Below are 18,617 nucleotides of genomic sequence, written 5' to 3'. Positions count from 1 at the left end.
GATGTTGCCTGCATGATTTTTTTATTTCTATATAATTGTATATTCGTTGCTGTTGTTTGTTATAAATCTATGTTTTTTGATGCTACCCTTAAATAGGTAGGAAGTATATTGAGCAACGTGTATTGTGATATATTTTTTTTTTGTTTACAAAAATGAAAAATATGCATTAAATTATTATATTCTTTTTAAGCTTAGTATATATTTTGTATACATGGGGTTATGAGTAGAATCTTTCACTTTCTGACGTACAGGGAATTAAAGTAGCATTTATATTAATTTGATTAATATATTGTTAAGTGTTTCCATCATAAAAGAAGGATTTCTCCTTTGAATCTGTCTATATGCTTTTTAGTTATTATATGTCCATACAAGATTTGACAAATATATCATTCCATGTTTTGGAAAGAAATTATTTAGGAGCTATTTTTCATGTTATTTGCTCTATTTTTTTTTTCTCAAAAGATTTAACACAAACAATAGCCGTTTGCCTACAGAGTGGGGACAAAAAACTTTCAGTAACATTAGATTAAGGTGTTGTACCTATTATTTATAATTACGAGTTTTATTGTATAACCAAACGACAGCTGAAACAAAATTAAACAAATTTTGTTTTTATCCCATGTCTCTAAGTGTAAAAACGTCGGAGCAAGAACAAAATGGCAACACATGTGCAATCTCATCCACGCCGATGTCAGTGCTGAGAAAGCTAGAAAGACCGTTGACATCTCCATCCGGACTACCTACAACATCAAATATTACATAATAGCTCCATACAGCGAATAAAAACTTATACTGCAACAATATGGCTGACTTCTTGTTTGCCTCCATGTGGCCATCCTCCAGGCCTGCCCCCAACTCCTTGGACTTTGCAGTTGAAGGCGTCTTGGAGAAAAATGAATGTTTCAACTTTCTACCAAATTGGGATTCGCTCCAAGTTGACAACAGGACAGCGTGGTATGCCATGGATACGCCCTACATCGTCAAGAGCCAAGGTTAATAGAAATACAAGGTTAGACCATCATGTAATCGGGCTTGCTAGAGTTTACAAATTTGAAGTATCGGACTGATTGCTGGGCAAGACACACAGATTTTGACAAACCACGCAACCACTCATAGTCTATGACATCACTACTGCTAGAATTTTCAATTTAATGTATTGTGTCGACTGTAGGACAAGAAAACAGATTTTGACAACATATGCAACCACTCATACACTATGACGTCAATATCAGCGTGGTGGAAGTCAAACATCAGTGGTACAAGCGTTATAGTATAACCTTGTTTTTCTATTAACCTTGGTCTAGAGCTACCAATTTATTAGCTGGGGTGTGCATGCTATTATTGGTTGTGATAAACATATCACAATTTTTTTTTGAGCGGACTTTTTCTTTTATTCCATAAAAATCACATTTTTCTTAATTTAATAATGCTACTACAAGTTTTGGGTCACCACTCTGTAAATTTTTATACTTCGATCTTATCAATGAGATTTGATTCACTTTTATTCTATGGCTTACTTATTTTCCCCTCTATGAAAAGAAAGCATTTATATTCAGCTCCTATTTATGGGTTGTGGGAAGGGAGAGGTTTAAAAAGTACAGAAGGCCCTATTTAAAAATGCACACTTTCTCAAGATTCTACATTTATTTTATTCCTATTACTTTTATTTATATATTTATAGGAAAAGCCAGTTATGTCAACAGAGAAAAAGATTGGGAAATGGTATTTCGGAGGTCTTTCTTCGGCTGGAGCTGTTTGTTGCACACATCCTCTGGATCTAATTAAAGTCCATTTGCAAACTTCTTCAACTGAAGGGGGAAGCATTCTTCGGTCCACTGTGAATATCGTTAAAACTCAAGGTATCCTTGCAATGTATAGTGGGTTATCTGCTTCTTTGGTCCGACAGTTGACTTATTCAACAACTCGATTCGCTATTTATGAGGTTTGAGTTGTATTTTTTTTTTTTTTTACGTAAATCAAAAACTGTTTGAATCATTTTATATACTTCTTAACAACATAGGGTGCAAAGAATCAAGTGGCACCCAACAATGAAAAAATTGGACTTTTAAAGAGGGTGTCCATGTCTGCCTTTGCTGGTGCTTGTGGAGGGTTCATTGGTACTCCCGGAGATATGGTTAATGTTCGTATGCAAAATGACGTCAAGTTACCGCCAGAGCAACGAAGGAAGTAAGTATTTTTACATTAAGGAAGTTTGATATATAGTGTGGTTTAAAGATACTCTAAGGGTATTGGGTGACATTCTGCATAAAATAATAATGAATCCAACACATTTATCTCAAATAATAGGTTTAGTAAAAATAAATCCATTATTCCTTATGGACTTTTTTATTATTTTCCTATTAACGTTTACCTCAATGACAATCGAAACAGTGCTCAAATGACGGTCGGACTTGCATATTTCAATTTTTTAAGTCAAATTTTAAGTCAACAATTTGACATCCCATCTTTGACATCAAAATTACTAGAGTAGAATCGACGAAAGTAAAGTATCGCGTAATTAAATGTCACAGTATCAGGACCATAAGCACTATTCACATTTTCAAACGCCTGGCTTACGTTTTACCCTTATTCGAAGAAAAACTATAAAGTATGGCTGATTTTCTCTTTATTAGTGTCTAAAATGACGCATGCTCAAACAATACCAAGTCAAACAATCACTAAACTGTCTAAAAAGTTTTTTAGTATGAAATCTGATCTGTAAAATCCATCTAGCGTATAGCAATCGCACTTAAACAACGCGAGGCACATATTATTAAAGCCATTTATTGGAAAAATAATATATTTTTTTAGTGCACCCATTAGTACTACGTTTACTCATTCACCACACTCCATCAAAAAATGACGCGGGAGTGGATTTACTTTCAGGATTGGTTGGAGAATCAAACTTTATTTTTTCTACAAAAATTCCATCCCAAACAATAACATAGATTGGGATAAGTATTAAATACCTATCAGCATTCCAGAAATAGTTTTTAAAAGTATCTTTAGGTGGATGGAGCCTAATTTTTAAATATTCGAAATATGATATTTTGAACTTATTAAATTGTTTTGCTTAGTCTATACATATCATTAGCTAATTTTGAACCATTTGTAAAAATATTTAGAAGTAGTATAATGGTCTTAAATTTTGAAATTTTATAGTTAAAAAAAAAGAAGTTGTTTTTGTTTTGATCCATCTATATCGTACATATTACAGCTTTTTTTAAATAAGATTTTTTTTTCTTTTTAAATATCTATTAACAATATTTAATTAATTTCCAAAAGACTGATAACTGTAATTAGATGAATTGTAGTATTTGGCCTGTCTATCTGTTGTTTAGTCTATCTCAGCTAAACAATTCAACTGGTACATTTAAAATTTGCAAGTACGCATAATGTTTACTCAGATAAACAAAAGATTGTAAAGATGGTTCACTTTGACATGGGTGACCTTTTTATGACCTTTATTAGAGCAAAAATATATATTAAACTAAATTTTATAAAATAAATCAAAAATTGATCTTTTATAAAAATGACCTGAGGTCATTTGAGCCCGAGGACAACGACAGGTGTAAAAATATATATGTTTTATTTTACTATTACTAAGTATCAGATACAAAATATGTGAGGAAAATACACTGTTTTTTTTTATATTTCAAATAAAAAGGGTAGCCTCTTAATTAGCGCAGGAAATATATTATGCATCAGTGGACATATTGAGAGGTGTACAAAACATGTCCTGGAAAGCAAAAGTGGATTTTTGTAGTTGGTAATCTGAACAAGATATTATATCTCTAAACTGTTATAATTATTATTTTATTCTTGAAGACAGAACAACTCGTTTTTCTTCATTTTATGTACCCATTTGAGCAAAGTTTTGAAGTAAATATTACAACCGGCCCAATATGGTTTTATGAAAACAAATTAATGGATAGTATACATTTTACGATGTTGATCTTTTTAGAATCATTTGACAATGTTTCTTGAATGACTCTGGATTTTTCTAAAGCTTTCGATATACTCTTTTACAAATTTCTTCTAGCCAAATCACAAACCATAGTTCAGTGTGGAAACGAATCAGCTATATTTAATAAGAGATGAGGTGTGCGACAAGGATACCGTTCCTCTGCTCTCCTTTTTTATCTGTATCGACCCTTTCATCCATAAAATTCACATGGATGCTGACATGATTGGGTTTTCTGCCCTTTCGTCCCAGCTAAAGTGTCTTTGTTTCGCAGATGACTTAACTAGATATATATTTTTTTTAGGGGGGGGGGCGGGGATCCATTACAAACAATTACGTTCTTTAAGGGAGCTTTACGTCTGCTGGATGTTTTTTCATAGTTTCTGGACTAAATATAAACCCTGAGAAAACGGAAATACTCAGCCAATATCCTGGAATCATTGAAAAAACATGGATTACCTTGAACACGGCAGAAAAGATAAAGTTATTAGAGTCTTGGATTGGGACGGACTGTGCGGAAAAAAATCTAAAATAAATAACCAAAAAGACTTGTGGTTTTTTTAAAGCTTTCAATTTTAACACCTGGGACAAAGTTCAAGCTTGGAATGCGTATATAATTTCCAAAGGGATTCATTTTTTATGAGTAACTCTCTATGACGAAGAAACTGCCCCACAGATTCTCATGATGAAGATGAATTTTTAAAAATTATATAAGAAAAAAATATATATCGGTGAAGAAAATTCATAATCTTCTGAAATATGGCGGGCATTCCGTGGAAATTGTTTAACTCCTACTTCATAAGGTTACTTTGGACGGAGGAACATTTCTAAAGTACTCATCTCTCAATGTTTAAGATAACAGGTACGCAATTGAACCCTACAGAGGTCCCAGAAGGGTTCTGGAAAAGTTCACAACTTACTCCGTAAGGATGCAAAGTATATCAAGGGGGTCGTTGATATCTTCTGCTCTTTTGAGAAGTCCCTTAGGTGGGAAATTCCTACCAGAGGTTTCTCTGTGATATTAATGTCCGGACGAGTAGAGTCGATTTTGCAGAATAACAGCAAATTAAAATGCGCTAACAAACAAAATAGCCTTCGAACAATACCAATTAACTTTTGGGAGTTATGTACCAGTTCTAAGACCTGCATTACCAATACGTCTTCGATTCCATATACTGAGTACGTCGGATATTAGAAAATCTAGTCAAACTCCGACATGGGACCTTATTCTTAAATACATGGAGAGAGGCAATAAATTAAACTCTAAGGAAGAGCTTAAATGTTACAAAAAATGCCTTACTATCTTCATCAGAAAAATATCTTAAGTATAGAATACTTTCTGGTAAAAAAAATTTGCGGTGATAAACGGAAATGTGGCTTTTGTCGGACCAAGGACAAAACACGAATAATTTTCTCCTTGGATGTGAGACGCTCTGTCCAATATATAACACCATAGTCAAACTTTTAAAGGAGTATTTTGTTTTTTATAACATGAAGAAATACGATTTTTTAGCCTTTTACTCTGGAAAAGTGGAGAAGTATATTAATGCATTATTACAAAGGCTCATCATAAATTATAGGCGAGACGTGCTTCCTCGGATGATATATCCAGTGTTTTACCAGTTGTGAAACATCACCTTCGTGTTTTAAAACAGATAGTTATTTTATAATCAAACTTTACAATTCAATGGTTTTTGTTTTAATTTTTGCGTGATATATGAATTTTTGTTTTATTCTATGCTTTTGATTAAATTTTTGTTTTAGTGGACGCATAGTGTATATTTATATATTCAAAAATATACTTTCTTTAATAATGATATGTTTCCTCATTTTTCCCCATGCTTTAAAATGTGAAAAGCTAAAAAATCATTTTTTAGGGATTTAAGTCATTAACCTGCCTCATTGCCCTAAAAGTTTTTTCCCAAAATGCCTTTTGTCATGATTTTGCGTAGTTTTTAAATAAAAAATATAAATAAAACACACAATTGAATGCCAAAAGCAGACATTAAACTAACATATTACCATTTTTCAATAATACTTTTTATCTTTTTTATTATATAAGTACCAAAATTTCCCAGTACAATGAAGGTAAAGAGAAACATCTAGATGCGCAGACTGCAGAACTAAAATTGTATACTCCCATCTATCAATGTTTTGGTTTCTTTTTTAACATTCCCATTATAGAGACGATTTTCATACTAATAATGTTTATCCCCCGAAGATGCACAAAGTTGTTTAAGGGGAGAGAGAAAAAAATAAGTAAACTATATTTACCGGTGGAAACAATTCAAGATAAAGTTTGATGAAGAAGAAAAAAACCAAATTTTTTTGATCAGCTTGTGGAGTACTTAATATAATTAAATATAGACGGGATTATTTTTTTCTTGTGTTATTGAAGATCGACATCAGAGAAAAAATATACCATCTATACAGGGCTCGAAAGTCACACTAGCCCAGTAGGCCCTGACTAGTAAAAACCAGTTGGGATATTGGAGTGCGGCCTATATCTAGTCTGTTTGGCTACGTATTGGCGTACTTTAAATATCACCACTTATACGTAGGAAATTTTGGGTGCATGTAATAACTATTACCTTGTATCAACGTCTCATACGTCAAATAAACATTGAAAGCAAATGTTATTGGTAATTTTTAAGTACAATATATATTTTTAAAGAACACATTTTGCAATATTTCACTTTTTGTGATGTTCGGAAAGTTTCTGTGTAGTTTTGTACTCCTCTATCTTGCCATATTTTTTTTCAAAAGTACCCCTATACGTATACTAGTTTAAAAATGATCCAATTTATGCGGTATTCTGGGATAGTAAATTTTTCAAAGGGCTAGTAAAAATAAATTAACAAGAACCGTTAAATAAGTTAATAGTCTACGTTTTGCTGCCCTACCCTGTATGTTGTTGTTATATACATCGTGAGATTTGTATTTATTTTGTTCCTTACGGCTGCTTGCAGCTACTCTAATACAACGTTATGACAGCTAAGCTGCTCTTTTGCACAAAGTTCCTCAAATTGTCAGAGAGATCACTTTTATATTTGGTTTATTTTATTTTTACATACCGACCGGTTATATATTATACAACTCTACTATTTGGTTGTGTATTACTTTTATCTTAAATATTTTCTCTTCTAATTTTATGATTGCAAAACCTAAATAAAATTATCGTTTTTTACAGTTACAAACATGCCATTGATGGCTTGGTACGAGTAGCACGTGAAGAAGGCTTTAGAAAGTTATTCAATGGAGCGGATTTGGCCACAGCTCGTGCCGTCTTTGTGACAACGGGACAGCTTTGCTTCTACGATGTCGTCAAGGAACAACTTCTTTCCTCGGGTTATTTTCAAGATAATTTGACGGCACATTTTACGAGTTCCCTGGCTGCGGTGAGTTTGTTTTCTATTTCATACTGTATCAATATAATTTAGTTTTAGTTCAAACTCATTACGACTATTGTGTCACAATATATGTTTGTTTAAACATGTGTCATGGCTCTTTTCTTATGTATGTCAAAATTGACATGGAATTTACAAATTTAGCTTATTGAAGAATTAAAAGTCTTTATTCTGTCAACATGACATACATACGCACACCTTAGAATTCCTTATAAACGTTAAGGGCTTTATAAATTGTTACATATAAGTTCCTTATCTCGACCCCATATCTCCCAACCTTTCCTTCAAAAAGCAAATGGAAAAAGCACCATACAATTATTTTCAATTGTTAACTTATTCTTCATTTAATAGTAGTATATCATTATTCAAAGCTTAACTTCAGCTAAGATTGTCAATTATTCATTGCATTATGTGGCTCAGTGTTGAATGCAAATGCTCACAATTAAATTACTTGTAAATACTGAATGACTAAGTGATTTTAATAGATCAAAATGAAGTGATAATTACATCAATTAATGTGGCTTGGTAGTTAAAAATAACTTATCTTTGGTTTTGTGACTTTTCATATTTATTCTATGTAGTACAGTTCTTAGGAACAGTTCTATTTGTCCTTGTACCAGTTCTTAAGATAGTCGCTATTTAGCACTATCAGTACAAGAACTGATTATAAATAAAGTTAAGTGATGTCAGTAAGGACATTTTATAAGATATTAGGACTGATATGTAGGAATGAGTTGACTGGACCGGGACTGAACCGGACGGGAATGTAGTCTTCAGTTGTATACTACTGGTGTTGTTGTTATTAAGTAAAGCGTAATGAAAGTAGAAATCGCAACTTGTACACAGAAACATCGTGTGCGGAAAGCTTTCCTTGAGAAAATTGCCCGTAAAAAAATTGTTCCCCTGTTCCCAAAAAATTAAATTGTGTCGATTTTTTTTGTAAAAATCCACAGACGTTCACAAAAAAAGTCATTTTTTAAGAACTTATATGTATATGTTATATAATATGTATGATATGTTTCTCTTTTTTTAATTGATCATTTTATGCAAACAAAAAATGCATCTTAAGAAGCATTTAGCATGATTGATTTTCTCAACAACTTAATGTGCATATTTTAAGAGATCAAAGTTGGTTTTTTTTACGGTTCTCTAATTTCTTGGAGAACCCATTGTGATTACTCACTATATCCTCTTTGATGTCCTATGCCTACGGTATTGATGTCATATCTTTTTTTAGTCGAATTAAAAATCAAAATGCCTGTTTCAAAGTTAGTACTCATAGAGTAATTTGTATTTTGAGCATGTTGATTATACTTTCCTTCTTTGTACTTATTTAATAATGTGGGACAAATTGGTCAAATTGTATTTGCTTATCTATGAAGTTATGTTTATGCATTTAGGAAGTATTCGAATCCATCCTACTGCATTTTTAGGTATTTGATACTTATGCAGATATTTCTCACGCCGTTACCTCGCTAACAAAAAAATATAATGTCTATTTTATTGTCAGCTGTCGATGTTTCTGTTTATTTTCTCTTAATCAATGTTCTGAACGTTTGTTAGTTGAATTATAATTATCTACTTTTAAGCTGTGAACAAGCTCCAACAATTATCTAGATTATTGAGGCAAGTTTATCTTTTTGAATGTATGTATGAAAAATAGTCACTGAGTGCGCTGTCTATACTAATCCCTCATGTATGTCATCAACATATTTTGATCTAAGAAATAACAATGTATTCGTATTTAGGAAATCTTGCAGGCGTGTGCATCGAACGTGGATACAGGGTTAACTGCATATAGTGGTTCTTCATGTATATCATATATATACTTCTGATCTAAAAAATAAGAATGTATGAGTATTAATAAAATATTGCGGGTGTGGGCAAGAAGCATCGAATATGCAATACTAGTTTTGTTTGTTCTTGTTATTTGTCTCTTATGTAGTTCATAACTACTCAATACAGAAGCCTCCACAGGTTTATATATATATATATATATACGGTTGTTCAAAAGTTTTAAATCTCTCATTTTACATCATAATTATTTTGGCATCAAATCAATCAATCGTAAATGGGATTGGCTGACATTGAAAAGAGATTCAATTCTCATCTAAAGGTATAAATATAGTTTTTAAAAAATATTCACTTCCTCAGTCATCATGCTCTAATTACGGAATGAAGTCGATGTTTTTCTTAACCACGGAAAAGCACCAATTCAAATTTTGTTCGATTAAATATACCATTAAGAAGCTCCGCGAGACCGGAAGTATTAATATTATGCAAAGATCTGATCGATGAGGACTGCACGAATCCGTTAATCTTAGAGATACTTTGACTAAAGATTTATCGGAATCAGAAAAGATGGATGTCCAAAATGGGTGATGAAATAGGAATTGCAACCTTATCATCGCGTAAATTATCTATGAGGATTAGAAGATGATGCCCTACAAGTTAAGGTACTGTCAAAACATCAATGCCAATACCAGAGCGAAGGGAGTCGAACGTTGTCGATAATTGTTACAAGTTTGTACGCCGAGGACAAAAATTGTTTTCAGCGATGAAAAATAATAGGGATTTGAACCAAGAATCCAATAGAAAAAACGATCAGATTGGATCCAGGTCCAATGTTTTGTCCTCAGACGATAAACCCATACTTGGGCTTACCCACATCTGATCTCTTATGGTCTGGGCTGGAGTTTAGAGTTCTGGAGAAAAACTCCCCTTAGTTTTTTCCCCCGAAGGTCTCCGTCTGAACCAGGATGGTTACATCTCAAGGATTTTAGAACCTGTGGTGCTTCCTTGGTTTGAAAGAAGGCCCTTGCTCGTTACTTTTAAGCATGATGGAGCCCCCATACACACCGGACGCCACCTTCAAGTCTAGATGTCAATCCCTGCGATTATTTTGTATAGGGGTACCTAGATTAGAATATGAAAATCCGGTCCTATAAAAGGTTGGATACGATACGAAATCCCATCGAAGCTGCATGGGACGAACTAACCGAAAAAATTATCTTTACACCATGCAACTCAACGTCGATTATCATAACTAGTTTCGAAGGATGACGGATATATAGAATAATTCATAAATAAAAATTATTGCTATAAATATACTTATTGACTTTTATTAAAACTAAATTTAGATATTTTTATTGATAAATTAATTATTTCATTAATAATTAGGTTTAAAACTTTTGAACAACCATGTATGAATGAATTCATTTTTACTTAGCAGCGTTTATATTTTATTCAAATCTTAACATATACTGTAAATGCATATGAACTATTTTATACATAAAATACTAATAATTTACAAAATTAGAAGCAGTGGTGCATATTCGATGCTTCATGCACTATATACATTGCACCCTGTAGACACGCTCAATTCTAGATGGACACGTCTGCTAGAGTTCATTTATATAACTTTGTTGTTATTTCTTAGATCAAAATATGGTTTTGATATACCTCAGAGAGCCCTATGTACAGTGCACCCAGGGACTGTTAATCATACATCCATGAAGACAAATCTTGCTTTATTTTTATATATATAAGAGATCACATTTTTGTAAAAAGGGAACCAAAAATACGAGTTATAGAATGTATTCTTATAGCTAAATGAAATAATATTCACATCTAATACAATTGTATTAATAAAAAAGTTAAAACTTTGTAGCAAATGTCTTCAATACAGGTTGAACCAATGATTGTTAAAATTATTTGTAATGACAGATTAATTCAACTTTTATGAAAAAAAGCATTCATGTGAGAAATGAAATTTTAACTCTTATTTTTAAATATGTCAAGTCGAAATTGCATTATAATTATTTATTGATAGGAAAAAATATAAATCGATTTATTTCTGGGTTTTTTTTTCTACAGAGTAATTTTATGGTTTTCTACCCCATGAGTATATATTAAAAGAAAACAATTTTGAAACGGTAAAATGAAAGTATGTTTGTGATAGTTGAACAGTCAGGGTGATTATCATTTAGCTCACACATTTGAACATGTAGAATATATTTAACACACGCCCCTGGATCTGTATTATATATTGTTGTTAAATAGAAAATTATAGGATACATTTTATACGAGGAATACTCAATATACAGAGCTGGATAAAATGTCCTACAAAGCAGGAGCGGCTTTTTATAGTTGCCAATCTGAAAGGGCTTTTTTATTATCCAAAGCTGCTATCATTTATACTTAGCTCTTGAAAACAAAACATCTAAGTATAAAAGGGAGCAGGATACATTGCCCTCTGGACAACTACCCCCGTCATATTACCCCCAAACTAGCACCTTTCGTTTTTACCCCTTACATTTCACTCTCTATACTATATCCCTATACCAAGAAAAGTCCGGTACATCACGAATAGCTACGTCATTAAATTAAATTAATAATTTCGTTTGTATGATTATTTAAAGATTGAACGTTTGGTTCTTATTAATTTTAATAGGGATTAAAATAATGGGGGAGTCATAGGTTAAGAGCCATTGAACCATATAAATTAATTAAGGTATTTACTCGTATGTGGGTTCATCAAAGACAGAGACTAACAACCAGATTTTACTCTGGTGTTATTAGAGTAAATCTTTGCAAGACTCGGAGTACAATTGAGGATCGATATTGGAACTACTCCAGCCTTTACAAATGTCCTTGATCTATACGGAGTGGGATTTTTGTTTATTTCTTACTTCTCAGTGCTATTTGCAGCAAATCTATCAGATCATGTAAGCTTAGCTGCTCTCCTCCAAAACAATCTTTAAATTGTTAGGATTACCACGTTCATTTTCGATTTCTTTTATTTCACATACCAACGGGACATGTTTTATGTGTCACTGTCAATTCATGAAGCATGCAAGGATGGTATCTCCCTTGAGGGGACGTCATGCCCTCTCCCCACTTCTTCAAGAAGGGTGAAACAGTGAAGACGGAAGTGTACTTGAAGGTGCTTGAGGAGGTAGTCATTCTGTAGATGGATGGAGTAGCCCAATGAAGAAATTACACTTTCCAAAAAGAGAGTGCCCTGATCCACAAGGCCAAAAAAGTGCAAAATGTCTCGGCCACAAAATGTTCTCACTTTTGGAGATTGGTTTCTTGGCCTGGAAAAAAGCCGGAACTTGAACCCATGCGATTTCTATCTGTATAGGACGGTATGAGGCATGTGCCAATTATCACTCGTCGGTGGAGTCGCTGAAGAATTTCATTACACATACCATTGCAAAGCGGGATCAGTACGAGGTCGCCAAGCCTGCCAAAGGTTCTGTCAAACGGATTTCGTTATAAAAAATTGAATTTTAATAAATGTAGCTATCGAATAATACAGAAATCTAGTTCGTTTCTCATAAGCCTTTAAAGATTTTCCCAATGTATCTTGACCAACATGATACATGGTGGAATAGTAATTAATACAAAAAGGGAATCCAAGCAAAATAATCTTGTTATTATTGTCTTAAGGAATTAAAATAACTTTGATCATTAATTAAAATAGATAGACCAACTAAAAAAAACTTTTTTAATTTCTTCTTGTTTTAACAATATATCCTATTTTATTTGATTACAATTTTACTCTAAAAATTTGCCTTCAGTTAATCCATGTAATTATAGATACATGCTAGTCTATTGATACAATTTCTTTTTCTGTTTTCCCCCACTTATACATACTTAATACACGTACAGTTTTTAGTGCATAATTTGTTTTTAAATACATTTTTCGCTGATAATTTTTTGGAAATATACATATGAAACGATGTAGTCCGTGATAAGTCATAATTTTTTTAAATTAACATTTTATGTTAATTAATAATCTGTTAAGATTGAAATCTTATAATTAAATAAATATGAGAAAGATTAATTTTTGTACCATAACCAGTGCGAAAATGTTTGAATTGTGACAACACTATTTAAGGTTATTATTCGCTTTGAAATATATAAATTAATGAGTAAAAACCTTGTTGGTACATTTAATATGATTTCAAATTCTAAAGGTATATTAATTATTTCCATATATTTTTCTTGAAGTAGTGAAAATGGCTTGTAAACGCACAGAAAAGGACGATTTTTTTTTTTTTTGTAATTGATTAATACATCATTTTGATCACAATCTAAAGTGTAGACATAGAATTTAATTTTTAAAGCATTTAATTCCGTCTCTATTTCATGATAATTTAGAGGAAATTGGTTCTTTCGAAGATTTATATGTACATAAAATTCTTTCCAATGAACTCATGTAAGTATATGATATGATCCCCCCTCCCTCTAGCTCTTTCGTGATGTTAAATAGTTAATTTACATGATGACTCCATCAGTACTTAGCATGTTTCGCATAATTGATACTGTAGTATGTCATATTAATGACGTCATTAACAAAATAAATGCTTTTGACGTATATATTGATACAAGACGATTGATGTTTACTACAAAAAATATTGATAAATAACGAAATGAATATTGGCTATGGCTTCGATTAATCTTTTTTTTGGCAAGAGTCTTTTAATAAACTGTTTTACTATTTTACTTTGACGTCATTGGCAGAGTAAACAATTATGATGTATATATGATATTCAGTGATGCATTAATCATAATAATACATGTCTTGCTGGTATGTAAAAATAAAAGAAATCGAAAATAACCGTGGTCACTCAGACAATTTGAAGAATGTTTGGGAGGAGATTAGCTAGCTGAGCTGTCAGAATGTTTGATTATATCAGCTGCAACAAGTCGTGAGAGGAAGGAAACAGACCCTATATCCCAGTCCGTATATAGCATTGGAACATAGGATGGAATTACTCGATTGTTGATCCTCAATTCTACTTCGAGTCCAACAAGTTGTGTTGGGTCAGTCTTTATTTATTTGTTCCAGTCTAGATCAGTCTTAGAACTGGTCATATCAGTCTTTGAGAAAGTCCTTAAAACTGTCAATGCTAGAACTCATTTAAAAAAAAGAGGAAATATAGTTTAGTGACGTCATCAAGGTCCGAACTTATAAGTTTTAGGACAGATATGTTGAACTGAACCGAGACTTAACTCTAAATAAAGACCGACACAACACTATCAACAAGGACTTATACTCCCAAGCAAACCTTCATTGCTTCTCTGCGCCATTCATGAACAGACACTCTATACTTAAATCTTCTATTTTCAAGAATTAAATACTTATGACAACAGCTTTTAGAAAATAAAAAAATTCTACTCAGATGACCAACTAGAAAAAACCGCTTCTGCTTTTCTCGAACAAATTTTACACACTTCTAATAGTAAATAGTGTCTGCGAAACATTTTTGAAAGTGTAGAAGCCCATAACAATAGATTAAAATAATACTATTATATAAGAGGTTCCGGCTTTTCGTTGTTGCTACCTGAATATATGTTATTTTGTTTTTTTAATTTCTAAAGTTGTCCTCATTCTTGAGGAGATAACATTGACATACTTATAAATTATAAGTTGTAACCATGAATTGCCATGACGTAGAGTTGAGGATCGACATGTGAGTAATTCCGGGATTTGTGTTTATTTATATAATCCCATAGCTGCTCTCAGCGAATTTGATGAACCTTCTTGACAGCTAAGCTGCTCCTTCTCCAAAATATTCTTCTAACTGTCAGAGTGGCCACGTTAACTTTTGATTTCTTTTGTTTAAGTTACAGGTGGAAAGTATTTTTTTCATCTATGCTAATTATAAATAATTAAAATATGTCAAATTCGTTTACTGCTTCAGAAAATTTACAATCACATTTTGGTGATTGTAAATTCTCAAAAAAAAAAAAAAGAAAAGAAAAGCCATGACTAGAATTGTGTCCAATCTTGATTATGACCGTAGTCCAGTCCTAATTGTCAGTCCTGAAAGTCCTTCGTGATGTCATTGATTTTGTTTTTCCTTTACTTAATTATTCTCTTATATGATGGAATGAATTATATAACTAAGATACAATATAATATGCTCGTATTATATTATTTTATAAGATACTCATAGATAATCTCATATATCTGTTTTGGCTTAATAAACCGTCTACATTTTTAGGGAAAATTCCAAGGAACGAAAGTTTAAGACCAGTGTCCCAATGACCGACAGCCCTCAGACTGGACTGGACTGAATAAAAAAGGATGGACTCATCACGAGCCCTCCCCCCATCCCTCTTATTAGAGAAATTAATTTTACTGCGAATAAGGTTGATAAATAACGTAATAAATAGTGCCTAGAGCTTCGATAAATATTGTTGTTGTACTTGTAATGTATCTTTTAATATAACGTTTACCCTATTATTATTTAATTATGACGTTATTTAATTAAAAAGCATAATCCCCTTGTGTTATAAGAGGTATTCTGTTTGTTTGTTTAATAATAATAATTAATGAATTATTCTTATAATATTTTTATATTAAGATATAGACATTGCCTGGAATGCAATTCTCATTTACTGATTGTTAGTGCTATTAGAAGTATTTTTATATCCAAGTTCACGAGTTATTTTATTTATAAATGTACATCGTTTTTTCGACTACCGCTATAAATATACATAGGCTATGATTATATGTTTATTTTAGCCCAATAAATCTAATTTCCAAGTTTTATATTTACTTTTATTGATAGTTTTCTATGTAGGTATATATGTAAGAAATCGAAAATGGTACATTTACTTAAGTAATGCAAGTAAATAATATTGGAGTTTGCACTTCCAATTGATTTAGTGTTTTTATTTTTAATACATATTTTTTCTTTTTCTTCCAGGGAGCTATTGCAACAACGCTCACACAGCCATTGGACGTACTTAAAACCCGTGCAATGAACTCCAAACCTGGAGATTTCAAAGGACCTATTGATTTATTAACATTCACTGCTAAACAAGGACCCATGGCTTTTTACAAAGGCTACATTCCTGCATTTCTACGTCTGGGTCCTCAAACCATCATTACTTTTATGATTTTGGAGCAACTTAAAGCCAACTTTGGAGTTCTTCCGAATACCAAGAAATAGAATTATTTCAGCTTTTTTATATTGTTCATTACGTCTAGTGCCTCACACAATCACTTTTATTGATATATGTAAAAATATAGTTTATTGGAGTGGTCCTTCAATTTAGGGTTTTGTTACAAAATGTTGTATGTCGAAGGTCTAAAAATGTTTTTTCGCTTTAATGATAAAAAATAAGAATTATATAGTTTGAGCCATATCGGTCAGTATGTATCATATGTACAAGTTGCAATTTTGTACAAGTTAACTTTTATTAGTAAATTGTACAAGTTACTAATAAAAAATGAAATTAATTATTTTTAATGAAAGATTTACAGTAATTGGAATGAGGATAATGCAAACATTGGATATTCCATTGATGACCGATATATTAATAGTCTAATTTTTGATTATTTCAATACAAATTACTAAAATATAAGTATTATCTCGGCTATTATAATGTTCAAATGCCCACAGTTATATTACTCAAATATACATAGTGACCATGTAATTTTAATAGATCAAAATGAAATGAGCATATTAAAAAAAGTTGGTAATTAGAATGATCAATGTTGTAATGTTAATGCATTTTACGACAAAGACTTGTACAAGGATCTTATAGAAGGTGCAATTTGTACAGACATCTCAATTTGTACAAAACATATACATATGCACTTTGACTTTTTTAACTATACAAAAAAGTAATGATTTTTTGATTATATAGGTATAGAAGACAAGCCAAAAAAAATATGCGCTATACGCAGTATAAAAATACTTTTTTTTTTCTCTCTTTTTTTTAAATAACAATTTTACTATAAAACTTTTCAACGACTGTTCCAAAAATTTTAAATTTGATTTTTTTTTTTTTTTCAAAAAAATAGTGAAATTCAGAAACTTTAAAGGCAACCTCTAAGAATAGATTACACTTCCTATTTCTTCATTTGTTTAACATAAATAATCATTTAGGACAAAAATATTGAGTAACTTTCAGAAGAATGTTTATTTTTCTTCAATAATTATTTTATTAAATTGGCTCAATTTTGAGTTATATTGAATAATTTTGGGCAAAATTAAAAAAAAAAAAAATGGAAATTGAGGACTGACAATTAATATGGTTTAAATATTATATTTCTTATTTTTTTAAATATTTATGAACCTTTTTGGACAAACCTATCATGTAACTTTTGAAATATTTTTTTATTTGTCATAAATACTTATTTTATATAAATTGCTCATTTTTGATATCTATAAATTATTTTCGGACAAAAAACCTTTTTTTAGCAAAAAATTGTGACATGTTTAGAAGTTTCAAGGGCGATCAATATGCCTCAAACTCTTTATATTTCTTCATTTTTTATCAAAAGAAACATTTGCTTGGTTTTTGGAGTTTTTCTGAAAAAAATATAAAAATCCAAAGTTGTTCACAAAAAGTTGTAAAAACATTTTGAAAAATTAAATTTGAAATATAAAATTTTTGGAAAAAAATTTAAATATAAAAATTTTGAAAATTAAATTTGAAATATAAAATTTTTGGGAAAAAATTAAATTAATTAATATTTTCGGAGAAAAATTTAATAAATCCATTGTTGTTCACAGACAATTAAATTTTTTGTCAAAAAATTTGAAAAATTGAATTAAATTTCAATTATTAAGTTTTTGAAAAAAAATTCAAATATTAAATTTCCTAGTATGAATAAAAAATTCCCTAATTTGGATTCAGCGCTCTCCCTGCGGATGCATCTGCCCCTTCCCCTCCCTTTAACATTTTAAAAAACAAAAATGAATATAAGGATCACTCCATGTAGTATAACTCATATTTATTCTAACAAGCTCAAAATCCTGCGCACAATAATTTGTATTTTTCTCTCTGTCACCCATTCCTATATGTCTATTATTTGTTCTGGCTTTCACAATATAAACAAGGAACTGATTAGTGATTTGAATTATGCCGTTCAAGACTTAAATGATTAAAGCCATTCATTATATTCTTGTAAGCATAGTTATATAATATTATTATTTGCAGTATTATGTTTCGTATTCACATACTATTTTTGCCTTTTTCTGTTGTTGTTGTTTTTTTCAAATGCTTTTGGGTGTGATTTATAAAAATAGACCTTGTTACGTCCAGTTACACATATTTTGATATTCTATATAACATTGATATATGTATATTTTTTTCTATTGAGAGTTCTACATGTCTTTAAAAATAGCAATGCTTCTCAGATACGCATCACTGTAACTATTATTTACTAAGGTATACTTTAAGTTGAATATTAATATACATAGTTACATTACGAA

The 18,617-nt window shown here is 31.1% G+C and overlaps 1 protein-coding gene across 8 annotated transcripts in view; it reads left to right on the top strand.

Moving 5' to 3' along the window:
• The window catches only part of Dic1 (Dicarboxylate carrier 1), a 42,511-nt gene extending 23,894 nt beyond the window's left edge, over nt 1–18,617 (top strand). For 2 of the 8 annotated variants that reach the window (XM_071888986.1, XM_071888987.1), the window contains exons 2-7: nt 631–1,009; nt 1,682–1,942; nt 2,021–2,187; nt 7,155–7,362; nt 16,098–17,221; nt 17,916–18,617. In XM_071888986.1, the coding sequence (XP_071745087.1) occupies nt 1,694–1,942; nt 2,021–2,187; nt 7,155–7,362; nt 16,098–16,343 (870 nt within the window). In that variant the 5' untranslated portion in view covers nt 631–1,009; nt 1,682–1,693 and the 3' untranslated portion in view covers nt 16,344–17,221; nt 17,916–18,617. The remainder of the gene's footprint in view (nt 1–630; nt 1,010–1,681; nt 1,943–2,020; nt 2,188–7,154; nt 7,363–16,097; nt 17,222–17,915) is intronic. The other 6 variants (XM_071888984.1, XM_071888988.1, XM_071888981.1 and 3 more) reach the window with 4 other exon arrangements.

The sequence above is a fragment of the Lepeophtheirus salmonis genome, chromosome 1, assembly GCF_016086655.4.
Source record: "Lepeophtheirus salmonis chromosome 1, UVic_Lsal_1.4, whole genome shotgun sequence".
Lineage (NCBI taxonomy): Eukaryota > Metazoa > Arthropoda > Copepoda > Siphonostomatoida > Caligidae > Lepeophtheirus > Lepeophtheirus salmonis.
Note: the sequence above shows the minus strand (reverse complement) of the source record. Positions and strands in the feature narration are given on the sequence as shown.